The sequence below is a fragment of the Cnephaeus nilssonii genome (assembly GCF_951640355.1).
Source record: "Cnephaeus nilssonii genome assembly, chromosome: 14".
In the NCBI taxonomy this organism is placed as follows: domain Eukaryota; kingdom Metazoa; phylum Chordata; class Mammalia; order Chiroptera; family Vespertilionidae; genus Cnephaeus; species Cnephaeus nilssonii.
The window spans coordinates 5,623,968-5,639,213 of NC_137085.1; the positions used below are offsets into that span (position 1 = coordinate 5,623,968).

Below are 15,246 nucleotides of genomic sequence, written 5' to 3' on the forward strand. Positions count from 1 at the left end.
CAACCCAAGGCCACCATGTGGCACCAACTGAGCGGTGCCTCTTTCACCAAGTATCCTGCCCTCCACCCGCCACAACTCTGCCTCAATTTCCCTGTGTTCCTAGGCCTGGCGCCCTGGGCATGTTTTCCCATAACCACCAGAGGGCGGTAGAGGCTGCGAAGCCTTGTAGGAGATGGAAACAAGGTCTAGTGCTGCCACCTTGAGGTCAACTCTTGCACTGCACCTTCTCGGGGCAATCTTTATTATTCAGGGACTCTTTGCCCATCTGTAAAATGGGTTTAGCACTCAAGGGTCTAAAGATGGGCAAGTAGAAAAAGCCACACCTCCCAGGGATAAGGGCCTCAAGCCAGTAAACCCTGTCCCATCTTGGTCATGTTCAAGTTCCCTATGGCCTTGATGGTAGCAGAAGGCCTAAGATGGAAACCCTGCCACGGCTCCCTGTGACCTTGGGCAAGCCCCGTCCTTGCTCATCCTCCAGGAAGGCCTTGGAGGTCAGTTAGCTCCATGGGGTTGGCGCCATCAGAGGCAATGCACCCAGGAGTCCGCATGTGAGGGGCGTTTTTATGCAGCCAGTGGGTCTGCTGTCTGTTCTCAGAACACACTCCCTGCTCTGTTCCCAGCCAGGTTCCCAGAGCTCACGGCCAAGAGCTTCAGGAAGTGAAAATGGGGGGAGTCCTGAGAACAGCGAGAGCTCTCCTCCCTGGGGGTCAGGAGGGCTCCGTGGGGAGGGCAGCCGCAGCCCAGGCTTTAGAGATTGGGAGGGTTCTAGCCTGCTTTTGTTTGTTTGTTAGACTGTTACATTTTTAAATTTCACCTTGATTTATGCAAATAATGTTTACTGGACATAAATAGAACTGGCAGATAAGTAAAAAGATGTACCGACTATTACCATCCCACCACCCGGAGCTATAACCACTTACAATTTTTTTTGGAGTACAGCCTTCTAGCTTAAGTTTTATGCGGCCTACACAGAGTGCACATATATATTTATATTTATGTTATTTATTACTTTTTTATTGCTGTTAATCCTCGCCCGAGGATATTTTTTCCATTAATTTTTAGAGCGAGTGGAAGGAAGGGGCAGAGACACAGAGAGAGAAACATCAATGTGAGAGAGACATATCGATTGGTTGCCTCCCTCGTGCACCCTGACCAGGGCACCCTGACCGAGACCGGGATGGAGCCCACAACCAAGGTACACACCCTTAACCGGAATCGAACCCGAGACCCTTCAGTCCTTGTGCCGATGCTCTAACCATTGAGCAAAACCAGCTAGGGCTATGTTGACTATTTTATATGTAATATATATATTTACATATCTAACAGTTATATGTAATATATATATTTACATATCTAACTGTTTTAAGCTCTTCACACATATGACCTCATTTAATTCTTACACCATCCCTATGCAGTAGGTACAGATATTTTACAGATGAGGAGACTGAGGCATCAGAAAGGTTCAGTGAATTCCCTGGAATCACACAACTAGCAAGTGGCAGAGGGAGGATGTGAACCGGACCTCCTGGCTCCGGAGTGTGGCCTTCCTCACGGTGTCACAGTGCTCCTCTCTCTCTAGAGAGGGTTTTCTTTTCTTTTTTACAATATATTTTTATTGATTTCAGAGAGGAAGGGAGAGGGAGAGAGAGATAGAAACATCAATGACAGAGAGAATCATCGATGGGCTGCCTCCTGCACATCTTCAGCCCACAATCTGAGCATGTGCCCTGCCTGGGAATTGAACCATGTCCTGGTTCTTGGGTTGATGCTCAACCATTGAGCCACACCAGCCGGGCAGTTTTTCTTTATTTTAAATAAAAATTCAGATCACACAGTAGCTCCTCAATGGTTAACATATTTCAGATTAGCCACTGTTCTCCCTCATCATTCTCGATGATGGTGTAGAATTCCATTACCCAGTGTTCCGTTGGATGACTGTTCCCTGGTTAATTTAACCAGCTGGGTGGGAAGGATTTTGTTGGGCAGAAGTGTCTAGAAGGGAGCGGGAGTTGTAGTGGCCTGAATCATGCCCCCAAATACATCCAGGTCCTAACCCTGGAACCTGTGCAAGTTGCCTCATGTGGCAAAAGGGAATTTGTAGATGGAATTAAATTCACGACTTGGAGGTGGAGAGAGCTTCCTGAATTGCCTGTTCCTCAAAGGTACCCACAGGTGTCCTTAGAGGAGGGAGCCTTGACTGCAGGAGCGAGAGGCTGGGGTCAGGGGAGAAGAGGCACGCAGGCCCCTCGGGAAGCCGGGGGAGGCAGGAATGGGGTTCTCCTTGAAGAGAACCACCCGCGGACACCTTGCTTTCCGCCAGGGACACTGACGTTGGACGCCTGGCCTCTAGCACCGTAAGAGGGCGCATCTGTGTGCTTTAAGACACCACGTTTGTGCTGATTGTAACGGCAGCCATCGGCTACGAATCCCAACGGAGCCAGGGCAGAGAAACTGCTACCGAGACCTGAGCCCTGACCCTGGACGGGCAGGTCCCGCCCGGGTCCGTGCCCTCCGTAAGGTGAGGGGGTGGGCCCTTTGGCAGGTGTTGGCGAGGCCAGCGCCCTCTCTCCTCAGCCTCCACAACTGCTGTGGGAGAGAAGTTCCTCCCGGGCCACAGGGGCTGTGCGGGTGGGGACAGCAAATGGCCAAAGGTGGCCGTCCCTTTGTGGCCACTGCCTGGCCGGAGAGCCAAGAGCAGGAGGCCTGGGGCTATCTTGCTCCCTGGGGGTTCTGGGACAGGCCTCTGGCTCTCGCACGCCTCAGTTCCCTCATTCTCGGTTCCTCCCTGCCCTACTGCATCCCCCCCCACCTCCCTCCCTTCTGCACTGCATCACCACCCCCGCCCCCTTCTGCTGGCCCTTCCCATCCTGCCCTGGCGGCCTCTCCAGCCACTGTGCTGGGCCTCGCTGGTCTGCTCCAGCTTCCTCGTCCGCCCTGGAGGCCAGGGAGCAAGGTCCACACCTGGCCGCTGGGCCCAGCTCAGGCTGCTGGTCCTCTCACCCTTCCCCTACATCCCAGCCCGATCGGACTGGTGAGATGGGGCAGCCCAGCCAGGAGCTGAGGTTGAGAGCACGGCCTCAGAGTCAGCAAAGCTGGTGTGACTCAGCTCAACATTTACCCGGCATGAACCCCGAGGAGCCCTTCCCTCTGGGCTGTAAGGAAGGACTGGGCCCTCTTGCTCGTGAGGAAACTGAGGCTCAGAGCGCATGAGATCTGCCCAAGATCCCACTGCCACGGTGCCAGCATGGACTTAAGTACAGGCTGCCCCCAGGTTCTCTGCAGCCCCTGGCACGGGAGAGCAGCCAGGGGCCTGGGCCCCTCAGGGAAGGTCCCCAGAGGTGGATCATGGCACCGTCCCAGCCCCTGTGCAGCCCCCTGCCTTCACCCCCAGGCATGCAGCACACGGACGGACGGACGGAAGGATGGACGGACGGACGGACGGAAGGATGGACGGACAGACGGACGTGGTGGCAGAATAACCTCCTACAACTGCCGAGGGCTAACCCAGCTGGTGCTCCATAAAAGTCATTCCCAGGAATTAGAGGTGACCTTTCACCTCTAGCTTCCGGAAGGAGGTTGACGTGGCTCCCCCACCCCCAGCCACCCCACCGGCTGGACTTCCTTTCAGATGCCAGAGATCCGAGGCCCACAGGAGCCTCCTCGCCGGGAGGCTGGAATGGAAAGCATTTCGGTGGAAATGACTGTGTGTGTCTGGAATCCTGGATGGGAGGGAGCGGGAGACGAAACTGCTTATTAGGACCAGACTTTTCCACTCAGTCTCCTCTGAGTTTCCAGCAGGCGAGTCCGGAGGTCAGACCTGCAGGGCGGCTCACTGGGCTCAGCTCCAGGTGTCGGCGGGCAGCGTTCCTTCTGGACGCTCCAGGACTGAGTCTGGTCCTGGCCTTTTCCAGCTCCGAGAGGCGCCTGCAATCCTGAACTTGTGGCCCCGGCCACCCTCTTCAAAGCCAGCGACCCGGGCAGAGTCCTGGCATCACCTCTGCCTCTCCCCGCCTCCCTCGGGGCCACTCAGGTCACCCAGCCTCATCCCCCTGTTTTAAGGTCAGCTGATGAGCACTTTAACTCCATCTGCCGCCTGGACGCCCTCGACCATGTCACCTAATTCACTCGGACACCCTTGGGAGGGGGCGTAATTCTGCCTGCCACACACACCGTGAAACGTCTGGATGTTTCCGTCCACCAGTAACTACTCATGAAGCACCAAGTGGGTGCCCAGCACCTGCTGGGAACAGCAGTGAAGAAAGCCAGCACCCAGCTCTCACGGAGGAAACAGGCTAAATCAAGGAGTGAGAGCAAGCAGCAGAGTTGGTGGTGAGCAGCTAGGGAGAAAGCTAGAAGGACGTGGGGCTGGGTTGGGTGGGGGAACATGTTACCATTTAAAAAATAGTTTTTGATTTTTTTTTTTTAGAGAGGAAGGGAAAGGGAGAGAAACATTGATCAGCTGCCTTCTGCACACCTCCTACTGGGGATCCAGCCCGAAACCCAGGAATGTGCCCTGACCGGGAATCCAACTATGCGAACCATGACCTCCTGGTTCATAGGTTGATGCTCAACCACTGAGCCACACCGGCAGGGCCAAAAGGTTACCATTTTATTTTATTATTTTAAAAAAATATATGGAACGCTTCATGAATTTGCGCGTCATCCTTGCGCAGGGGCCATGCTAATCTTCTCTGTATCGTTCCAATGTTTAGTCTCCGTGCTGCCGAAGCGAGGACCAAGCGGTTACCATTTTAAATAGGGAGCTGAGGGAAGGCTTAGTAAGAAGGTGACACGCGAGGAGAGACTGGAGCGAAGAAGGGGTGAAGGAGACGATGGAGGAAGGCAGGCGTGGTGGGGCTCAGAGCTTTGGCCACATCAGAGCACCTCCCAAGGTTAACCTCTGTGCTTGAGAGAACTGAGGATAGCAGGTTGGAGGGGTGGGGCACCAATTTGCCAATGATGGGGAAATGGTTTATGCCTGTAACCCTGACAACAGCTGAGGCAAATGGCGTATCAGTTTCCCAGGACTGACAGGTGGAGTCGGGGCCTGAAACAACGGAAAGCCCTCCTCTCCCAGTTCTGGAGCTGCAGTCGGAAATGCAGGCGTGGCAGGGCCGGTGGCCACCAGCACGTGATCCTTCCTGAAGATGCAGCCTCCGCCCTCGGCCTCTGTGGCCACGTGGTGTTCTCCGTCTCCCCTGTGTCTGTGTCCGAATTTCCCTCTTCTGTGACACCAGTCATTGGGTTTAGGGCCCACCCTAATAAGGTATGACCTCATCTTAACTGGGATACATTTGCAAAAGCCTACTTCCAAATAAAGCAACATTCTGAGGTTCCCAGTGGACACAAATTGGGAAACAGATGCTAAATCAAGGAGAGCAGGACACACTATTCAACCCCGTACGAGTGCCGTGTGCCAATTCACCCACGGGCACACTTCTGTGCCTCCCACAGCCTCTTGCCACTGTCCCCGACCCATGGCACCCAGGACTATTGGGATCAGAGCGTGGACCGTTATTTAATGAACATTTTATTGAGTACTTGTGCATCGGGCACTCTCTTAGGGCTGCAAATACAACCCTGCCCCCAGTGGCCTCATCCTCTCCTGGGGTGACAGGCAGAAAGCAAATAAAGCCAGGTGGGGCCCTCCAACATCTCCAAGCAGGAGAGACAAGCAGGAACCAACTGGGAGGCTGGGGAGGGGCAGCCAGTGAGCGGGAGCAGTGGTGGCCAGAGCCGCTTCAAGCAGGAGGGAGCGGCCAGCTCTGCAGGAGAGGGGCTGAGGCAGAGTACGAGAGGACCTCAGAGCACCCTAAATCCAACGAGCACACACTTTAAAGGAGGAGCGTCTCCGAGAAACCCAGTGGGGGCGGGGGTGGCTTTCTTGTTTGTTTTTTAAAAAAATATATTTTATTGGTTTTTTACAGAGAGGAAGGGAGAGGGATAGAGAGTTAGAAACATCGATGAGAGAGAAACATCGATCAGCTGCCTCCTGCACACCTCCTACTGGGGATGTGCCTGCAACCAATGTACATGCCCTTGACCGGAATCGAACCTGGGACCTTTCAGTCCACAGGCCGATGCTCTATCCACTGAGCCAAACCGGTTTCAGCGGCTTTCTTGTTTTTTAAGATGAAAAAATTGGGCTCATTTTCTAACATAGGGACACCCCCACACCACCCAAGCCCAGATCAGAAAAATCATGCTCTGTCATCGGCTTTCAAACAACTTTATTAGAAGGCTGTTTTAAATGACAACTCCCAATTCTTAATTTGCTTTTTCACAAATTCCAGTTAGAACTATGTTTATACATGACAATAATTTTTGCATTGATCTTTGCACCCTATTTACTGTCCATCGGGCCATTCTGGTAGAATGAAAAGTGCAACTGTGAGGCTGCAGGTTGACCAGCACTACTGAGCAGAGGCAGCGGGGGTGGGGTGGGGGGCTGCGAGGGAGAAGCCCACTTCACAGGTGGGGTGGGCACTGGCCACCCTCTCCTCTAGCCCCACCCCAAACTCACAGTGATAGGCACCTCGCTTCCTTGTCATTCAGAAAGAATGAAATAGAGACCCTCCTGGTCCGAAAAAGGGATTGGACTTCCATCTTCAACGGAATTGAGGTTTCTCCCGCTCTTCCCACCCCCCTGCCGAATCCTCAGGTCCTAAGGCGCCCGCGTGCACGCGCCGCCCCCACCTGCCAAGGACACCTCTCTGGGACCAGGGCCCCTCCCTCCGCTCCTGGCCCCTTTTCTGTCCTTGGACAGATGTGACGCCCGTGTGGGCAGTGGCAAGAAGGCCACTCCCACTTTCTCTCCTCACCCCACCTCTTGGGTGTGGGAAGGTACAATCAACCATGAACATAAATATGAATAAAAAATGAACTTGAAAATGACAGGTTATTAATTAAACAAATCTATAAAAATAGTTAGGACATAACTCTGTTCAAATAAATACGAAATAAATAGGCTCCAAGCAGTGATACGTGGCATCAGTGGAATGTGAGGCTGGTCCCACTTTGCCCCAGTTGGGATTGGACATGAATCCCCGGGGGCGTCAGGAACAGACTTTAATGCAGTCAGCCAAGCTATCTGCTCGCTTTGTCTTCCCTCTGGAAGCTCAGGACGTGCACATTTGTCCAGTTTGTCTTTCTGAACAAAACCCTTTTCTCAAAAATACCTAATTAAGGCCCTCAACCCCTTTTCCTTCTCAGGGCACGCAGACACGGGGCAGAAACTGGCCTTCCCGTTACCACACCCCCTGCCTCATGCCAGAGCAGGGACAGGGAGCCGGATCTGAGCTGGTGCCAGTCCCGACAGAGCCTGGAGCCAGCTCAGAGCACCAGGAGGCCCCCAGCAGCACAGGGCAGAGGCCTCCGGGCTCCGGGGAAGCCATGTGCCCGGGTGCCAGGCAGCCAACGGCGGGGCTGGGCCATGCCCTGCATGCACAGGTGCCCCTCTGCTGGTGAGTGCAGATGAGGGCGGGCACTCTCCCAGGCTCCTCCCTTCCCCTGCACAGCCTAGCCAGGGGAAGTCGGGTGTGAGGTCAGGTGGAAGCACCTTTCCCCGCGGACTGAGAGGGAGGAGCCGGCGGGCACGGGAGTGGGCTGGTGGCCCTCCTCCTACCATATTCAAACAGCAGTGAGGAAGAGGCCAAGTGGGCACAGGGCAGATGCCCAGCAGGCCAGAGGGCAGGGGCCCATGGCCCATGGTCTGGGTGGGAAGAAGAGATGGAAGAACTAAGCCGCCTCCAAGCCCTGCTGTCTGGCAGGCACTGCAGGAAACGTCTGGTCTCTATTGCGCATCAGCCTGAGTCCTGCTGACCCCGGACCCGAGGGATACCCATGGGCCTTCCCTGGAATGGACACGAGGGTGGGCCACGGTCAGCAGGACAAACCCGGTGGGCCTGCCAGCTCCCCCCACCCTCCCTGCGATGCGTCCCAGGGTTTCACAGCTTGGCTTAAGTCAGCTTAGTGTCGGCACATTCACAGAATGAGATGGCTACACATCCCGGGGCTGCAGCCCAGGATCAGGAGTCCGCCGGGCGGGGCTGTCCCTCCCGTCACCGAGACTGCACGCCCAGGGTGATCTTCAGGTTCTCGTACACCACATAGCTGATGCTCACGGCTGGGATCACCTTCATGAAGTTGGGGGCCAGCCCCCGGTACAGGCCAAAGGCGCCCTCGGTCCGCAGGATCTGTTTGAAGAGGCTGCTCATGGTCACCTCGGGAGCGCCCTCAATGGAGGCTGCAGTAAGAAGTAAGAAAGGTCGTCCATCAGAGGCCTTTCGCCGGCTCCTCCCTGGATCCCAATCTGCCCAGGGAGATGGGCCCCTGGGGACCGGCCTAGGACCAGCCTTACCTTGGGCCTGCATCCGGGTCCTGACCAGGGCCAGTGGGTAGCTGGCCAGCTGGCCACAGGTGCTGGACATGGTGCCACAGGCCAGGAGCACAAACACTCCCGGGTCTGCGCTGTTCACTGCATAGCGCTGCAGCCAGGCATTCTTGAGTGTCTGCAAGGGGAAGGGCGCAGGGATGAGCCGAGGAGCCAGCGAGCCCCAGCGAGGCCGGAGTGAGGGGGGGAGGGTGACGACAACGTTATTGGATCCCATCATGCATGTCTGAGGCCACTGTACCCCGATTCGCTTGGCCTGGGCTGGCTGAGCGCCTAGGCCGCCTGCCTTGGTTTCTGCTGTCCCTGGGGATTCCTGGGTCAGACAGGAATGGGGATGGGGCAGAGGCAGAGAAACTGACTTCTGTCGCCTGGAGTCTGCTGGGGCCCATGAGCCCCCAGGGCACCGTGCTCTGGGGATCTGCCTGCCAAGCTCCTGGGGCGGAACTCGGGGCTGCCCGGGGACCCTTGCAATGAGTCTGAGTGGACGAGACACTCTTTGGTGCTGGTCCTGTCCCTCCATCCCCAGCGGCTGTCAGGCCTGGAGACAACAGGCGGGGACGTGTGAGGAGGGGGTTTCTGAATCTTCCCTGCCAGTCCCAGGGGCCTGAGCTCTCGCGCCTCACCTCGTAGACAGCCAGGTCTATCCCCGCGTAGGGGATGATCCCCAGCATGTTGGGAACATAGCCTTTGTAGAAGGCGGCCATCCCCTCTCTGGCCAGGATCTTCCTGGCACAGTCCAGCATGCCCGAGTACTGGCCTGTCTTGCGCAGGGCCATCCGGGTCTTCAGAACCTGCAGAACCCAACAGAAGCGACAGAAGTATGAGCACGGCCCACCCCTCGGCCTCATCCCCACGTGCACTGCCCGCCCCATGGCACCTTGGTCCGCCCCAGGACCACGGGGCCCCTCACCTCCATCGGGTAGATGCTGCTCTGAGCGATGGCCCCTGCCAAGGACCCTGCCACAAGCCTCTCGTGAATCCTTAGAGCCTCCTGGTCACTCCCAACAAGACGCTTGATCTACAAGAGGGAGCAAACAAACTGATACACCGAGACCAGCGCACCTCCTCCTGCCCGCCCCCCCCGCCCCCTCCCGGAGCCAGTCGGGCTTAGCCGAGACTCGGTGTCCCTGGCCCATTTGACGCTTCCCAGAAATGGAAGGAACTGGCCCACAGTGGAAATGGCAGCAGAGATGGGGTCAGACCCAGGCCTCCCCTCCCCCCACCACCCTGCTGTCCCTTGCCAATTGACAACGCTACCTGGGGGGCCGGGTCCTCACCTGCTCATAGGCCATGAACTTGATGGCCGATTCGGGGGCAATTTTGATGACATTGATGCCGTTGCCCCGCCAGAGTGACCTGGCCCCTCCCTCTCGAATCATCTGGGTGAACCCGCCCACGATGCACATGTTGTTGCTGCGGGAGGCGTGGACCTGAGGAGGGAAGGACAGGGGTCAGAAAGAACTCAGCCATCATCTGCAACAGAGCCTTTCTCCATGGCCAACCGTCACGGCTGGCAGGAAGGCTCTTTCCCCTCGTATTCTGAAGACTAACTCAGCACTGTGAGAATCAAACACAGCCATTCTAGGCCCAGCTAGATCTCCCCATGCACCTACTGTGTACTAACACTGTGCTAAACACCTCCAAAGGACCACTTTTTAAAATTTAAAAAATTGAACTGCCCTGGCTGGGCGGCTCAGTTGGTTGGAGCGTCGTCCCGTACACCGAAAGGTTGCAGGTTTAATCCCTGGTTGGGGCGCATAGGGAAGGCAACCCATCGATGTTTCTCACATCGATGTTCTCTTCCATCTCTCACTCTTCTGCTCTAAGAGCAATAAAAACATCCTTGGGTAAGGATTAAAAAAAAAAAAAAAGATTGAGCTTGAGGTTTTTATTATGGAAAAATTTCAAATATGTACAACAGTACAGAGAGTTATATAATGAGCTCCATGAACCCGTGATCAGCTTCCACACGCATGAAACCACAGCCAATCCGTTCCCCGCACTGCCCCACTCCTGCTGGGTTGCTTTAAGGTACCCAGTAGGATCGTGTCATTTCACCCGAGTGAAATGCTTTCAATATCTACAGCATCCCTGGGGATTCATGGAGAATTCTGACTAGGAAGGCAGTGTGTTACAAGCCTCTTTGGCTCAGAGCAATGAAGTCCTGGGGCCAAGTGACTTGCCCGAGGCCACACAGCTCTAGGCCCGGATGGGGTCAGGTTCCAGGCCTAGAGCTCTTGTCCCTGAACCACTCCACTTCCCTGTTCAGCACAAGAAGGAGGGGTCACAGTATTCATCAATAGGCTCCAAACGCAGGCAGGCCCAGGAGGGGAAAGGGGGAGGGAGAGGATGACGTCTTTTCTGAGCAGGAAGGTGCCAGAACAAACAAGGGGTCAGGGAGCGACTGGCCACTGTTCAGAAGATGCTAAAGTCCAACAGTGAGTGCTTGTGCAGGTTGATGAAACCCTGCCCCTGACGTTGGTCTAGCTTATCTCCGTCCCATGGGCGTGGAGTCAGGCCTCTGGCCATGATGATGGTGTCTGGGCCAGGTGACCATCCGCTCACACCTTCCCCCATGTGACACGTACCCAGAAGTGCCTACAGAAAGGTTCCTGCCACATCCCCATCCTCACTAGCTTTACCAGTCCACTTTATGGCCCTGTAATGTGACTCCTGGCTAAGGGCCTCAGATAAAATTAGATCAGCTACGTGCATTGCCCAGGCCTGGATCTAATGTTGCCCTTGTCTGAGCAAGAATTCCAATCTAATTTTTTGGGAGAGAAAAAATATGGGTGCAAAGCAGGGCCCCAGACAAGGGAGGGGAAGGGAGACCAACCCACCAAAGCAGCCCAGGGGCGGCAACCAGAGGTCTGGGGCCTATTTTCCTGCGTACCTGCATGAGCACCTTGAGTCTGTCCAGGGGGGCCGTGCAGGTTCTGGATACGGCCCCGGCCCCACCTCCAGCCACGAGGTGTCTCCACCACATCCCCGTCTGCCTCTCCTCCACCGTGAACTCATCGGGAACGGTCAGATTCTCACCCACATCAAAGATCTGCAGGGAAGACCAGCGAAGATCAAACAAGCAGGCCTTGACGCTTGTGGCCAAGCTGCTGGTGGACAGCAGGTCCCTAACCTCCACCGTCCAGAAGGGGCCACCAGGTGGGGAGATTGCCAAGGACTCTGGGTAGGAAACTGATGCACCGGCCTAGTCCTCTCCCGCTCCATGTGAAGGTAGCAAAGCTCTGGTCCCTGTCTGTGGCCTTTGGGAGGCCTAGGTATGCAATGTGGGAGCCCGGCTGGAAGGAAGCAGCTACAAACCCCGCAGACAGCCTTTCAATGGCTGCCAGGGAGCTCCTGCAAGAAGCGCTTACACAGGCGTTTGAGCGGAGGGTCGCCAGGCTGGCTGTGCTGAACCCATCAAGCCAGGGGTGAAAATTCCCCTGCAACCTGATGTGTCATCAGATCGCGCTGGCAGAACATTATGTAAGGCCTCAGCAAATACGGGAGGGTGCAATGCCTACGCGTCACTGTCTCTTCTGAGTGGCATCCTGGCTGGTCAGACAGAGCCAGCTCTGCTCAGACTTGGGCTGCAGGCCAGACCCACAGGTCAGCAGTCCACATAACTTCACCCAACAAAGATGCCAGGCGTCCTGAGGGTGAGGCCCTGGCCTGGCACCGCAGGAGACTGACCAGGAGGACCACCTGGGCCTCCGCTCCCAGAGCTGACGGCCTGGGGTGAATCACACTAAAATCGAGGGGGCGCTCAGCAAGGACCAGCAGAGAGGGACGCGTCCTGCAGGAAGGAGGCCCGAAGGCAGGGAGTCAGTGTGGCCACTACCAGTGAGGGTGCAGGTCTGTATTGCTGACGAGATGGAAGAATAACGCGCGATGGTGGGAACGTATTCTTTTGTCAAAGAGAGAAACAGCCCACAAAATGGGGCAGAGGGGGGAGAAACCAACAGCTGTGCCATTTGTTCCCCGGAGAGAGCCCCCCAGAAAGGCTCACGTTGGCTTTGGGAGAGCAAGTACATCAGGGGAGGGGTTTGAAGTGGGCCTTGAGGAGCAGGCAGCCCATGGGGACAGGCGGGCACTGCTGGCAAAGGAACCCTGTGTTTGGGGAATGGTCAGGCCATCCAGGTGGGCAGGCGTGCGGGGAACGGAGGAGGCATGTGGAGGGCTCTGTGGGGCTGGCAGAGGAGTGGACAGTCATGCTGTTGAAGGGGAGGCAAGCTGAGACTCCCACCCCCATCCCACCCCGGGATGGGGACAGAGGCCGGGCAGAGGGACCCAGTGGACAGGCAGGGAGAAACGGCCTCCAGGCTCCGGGCCCAGGCTCACCGTGGAATGCTTCCAGTACAGGATGATCTCGGGGATGTTTTCCACGGGGTGCAGGAGGTGATAGTCTCTCCACTCATTCCAGTCGATGGTCATCGTGCCGTTTTTATCCATGCTGCAAGAGGAACGCACGGTTGCCCAACTGTCAGCCGCACTTCCCTCTTCCAGGTGAGCCACAGGCAGGCACCTGGCCACCGAGGACACCACAGAGGGTGCCTCTGCCCCGAGGAGAAAAGGCAAGGTGGCTCCACACTTCACTTGGCACAGAAATGGGCTATAATGACCCACAGGAACCCCATTGTGATCGGGCACAGAGGTGAAGGAGGGAGGCGGTCAGCAGGGAGGTACAGATACTTACTAGGTGACAGGGCCCCAGAAGTGGCCCGTTCGTATTCTGACAGACAGACAAAGGAGGAGGCAGAGGAGAGAGGAGAAACAAGACAGTAAGTGCTCTGAGCAGATGTCACTGAGGCAGACACACAGCACAGCACCAGGATGCGCCCCACAGCCGCCGGGGAGTGGGCGCAGGGAAGGGGAGGCCCAGCAGGAGAGGAAGCGCTCCTGGGGCTCCTCTGTGCGACTTCCCAGCCCAGCAGCAGCTCTGCTCCCCCCAGGACACGGCTCACCTTCGACCCATCTTTCGGGCAGCGCCTCTGATGATGGTTAAGTCCACCTTAAGAGGAGGGCTGCCACGTGAGCCCCTCCCCTTCCCCACCAGGCGGAGAAGGGTGCTCCCTGCTTGCCTTTCACCTACTTGATCCCCCTCCCCCACCAGTCTCTTTCTTTGGGGTCACTGAACAAGCTCACTTCCAGGCCATTAGGGATTCTTCAAACGAGAGCGGACCTGCAAGCCAGGGAAGGGTTACTCATTCATCCCTTCAAACCACCAGAAGCCAAAGCTCAGAGAACAGCGTCAGCACGGCGAGAGCCACCAGAGTTAGCCCAAGAGCGTTCCTTTCGTCATGCTGTGTTTGAAGTGGGCCGAGTGCAGAGACCGGCCAAGCACTCACCTCTTGAGAATTTTTTCTGCCTGCTGCTCGGATATCTTGACCCCCAGGTCCCGCAGGGACTGCACGATCTCCTGGGAGTCGATTCGCCCTGCAACAACAGAGGCCGTGAGCGGGAGCCGGGCCCACGGACAGCCCGAGGCGGCCAGCCATGGCTCCGGAGGCAGCGCTCACCGTCATTCTTTTTGTCCAAACTCTTGAACACTAGCCTCAGTTTCTTCTCGTGATCTTGGAGATAATGGACGAACTCTTCAAAGTCTAGCTGCCCATCAAGGTCTTTATCGCCAGCTTGTACGATTTTCTGGGAAACAAAAGTAAGGTTTTGTCCTTGAGCTCATGCACCGGCTTGTCCCTCGTGACGCCCTGTCCGCAGGAAACAACTGCACTAACCCGTGAACAGAGGTGGCCCTAATACCCAAGAGGCTTCCCAGGACCCAAGAACCCACCTTGCAAAGAGAAAAAGGGGACCCCCCCCCCCAAACACACACCATGAGGAGCCCTTCAGGCAGAGGCCAGCAGGCTTGGTGAGTTCCCATTCCAAGTGTTTTAAAGACCAACTTGCTGTACCGCCAGGGTCAGCTGCTTGGCTCCCTGGCGCTGTCCCCTGGCGCCAGGCCTCAGCCACATGCTCTCTGCCCAAAGGTGTGGAGAGCCCGGAGCTCCAGATTGCACCAGAACTCCGCAGCTTGCTCTTTCCCCCCACAGTGGCAGTGGCCCAGGAACAAGCAGGGGCCAGGGGGACGGTAGGAGGCAGAGCTGGCCCCTGCCAAGACCTACTTGACACAAATGCAGCCAAGAGAACTCTGGAGGCTGGAGAAGCAGCAAGAGCCCCCGGGAACTATTTTGGGGCATTTGCATGATGCCACGGCCAGTGTCTGACCTCAGGGGAAACTGATGATATAACCAACCCCAGCTCCCTCAACCAGGTACAGAACAAGAGCGCTACTTAGCTTCGTGACCCAAGAGGCTTGAAGAGACCCTGAGGTTCTAAGCCATGGGTCCTGCTAAAAGCATTACCTCTAGTAACCTGCTGAATCCTCACAAACAGCTCTAGGAAGGAGGTACTATCATTTGCTCCATTTTACAGAGAAGGAAACAGAAGCTCAGAGAGGTTAAGTCATTTATCCTAGATCACACAGCTAGGGAAGTGGTGGGCAGCATTCAAGCCAGGTTTGTTGGACTCTAAGGCCGCCTCCCTAGAGATCCTGCTGCCACCCTAGAGGTTCATCTCAAGAAGGTGGAGCACATACATGAGTCACTCCAACCCAGCAACACCCCAAACTAGGAACAAAAATCTCCCAGGGAAAACGGTTGTCTTCCTGTATTGCCCAATGCTCTCAGTGCAAGCATGTCAAACTCTCGACCCACAGGCCACATGCCTCGTTTAATTGGCCTGTGTTAGCCTTTGAGTTTGACTTAAGTGAGAATCCATTCACTATCCACAAACCAATATGGGTTTCCAAGTTTTCTGACCAATGGGTTTGGAAATTGACAGATCACTGGCTCACTGGC

At 56.1% G+C, this 15,246-nt stretch overlaps 1 protein-coding gene and 1 long non-coding RNA gene across 4 annotated transcripts in view; one reads left to right on the plus strand and one right to left on the minus strand.

The window, feature by feature from the left end:
• The first annotated feature begins 3,446 nt into the window (after positions 1 to 3,446).
• LOC307111209 lies at positions 3,447 to 5,872 on the plus strand. Its single transcript, XR_013814537.1, has 3 exons — positions 3,447 to 4,329; positions 4,427 to 4,600; positions 4,713 to 5,872. It is a non-coding gene; the product is annotated as an uncharacterized lncRNA (long non-coding RNA).
• A 310-nt stretch (positions 5,873 to 6,182) lies between these two features.
• Positions 6,183 to 15,246, minus strand: part of SLC25A25 (solute carrier family 25 member 25) — a 34,747-nt gene continuing 25,683 nt past the window's right edge. The window contains exons 3-11 of one of the 3 annotated variants that reach the window (XM_079790057.1): positions 13,909 to 14,035; positions 13,738 to 13,825; positions 12,731 to 12,842; positions 11,286 to 11,444; positions 9,670 to 9,822; positions 9,303 to 9,410; positions 9,016 to 9,183; positions 8,360 to 8,510; positions 6,183 to 8,245 (exon numbers count right to left, since the gene is read on the minus strand). In XM_079790057.1, coding sequence (XP_079646183.1) covers positions 8,061 to 8,245; positions 8,360 to 8,510; positions 9,016 to 9,183; positions 9,303 to 9,410; positions 9,670 to 9,822; positions 11,286 to 11,444; positions 12,731 to 12,842; positions 13,738 to 13,825; positions 13,909 to 14,035 — 1,251 coding nt within the window. In that variant the 3' untranslated portion in view covers positions 6,183 to 8,060. The remainder of the gene's footprint in view (positions 8,246 to 8,359; positions 8,511 to 9,015; positions 9,184 to 9,302; positions 9,411 to 9,669; positions 9,823 to 11,285; positions 11,445 to 12,730; positions 12,843 to 13,737; positions 13,826 to 13,908; positions 14,036 to 15,246) is intronic. The other 2 variants (XM_079790055.1, XM_079790056.1) reach the window with 2 other exon arrangements.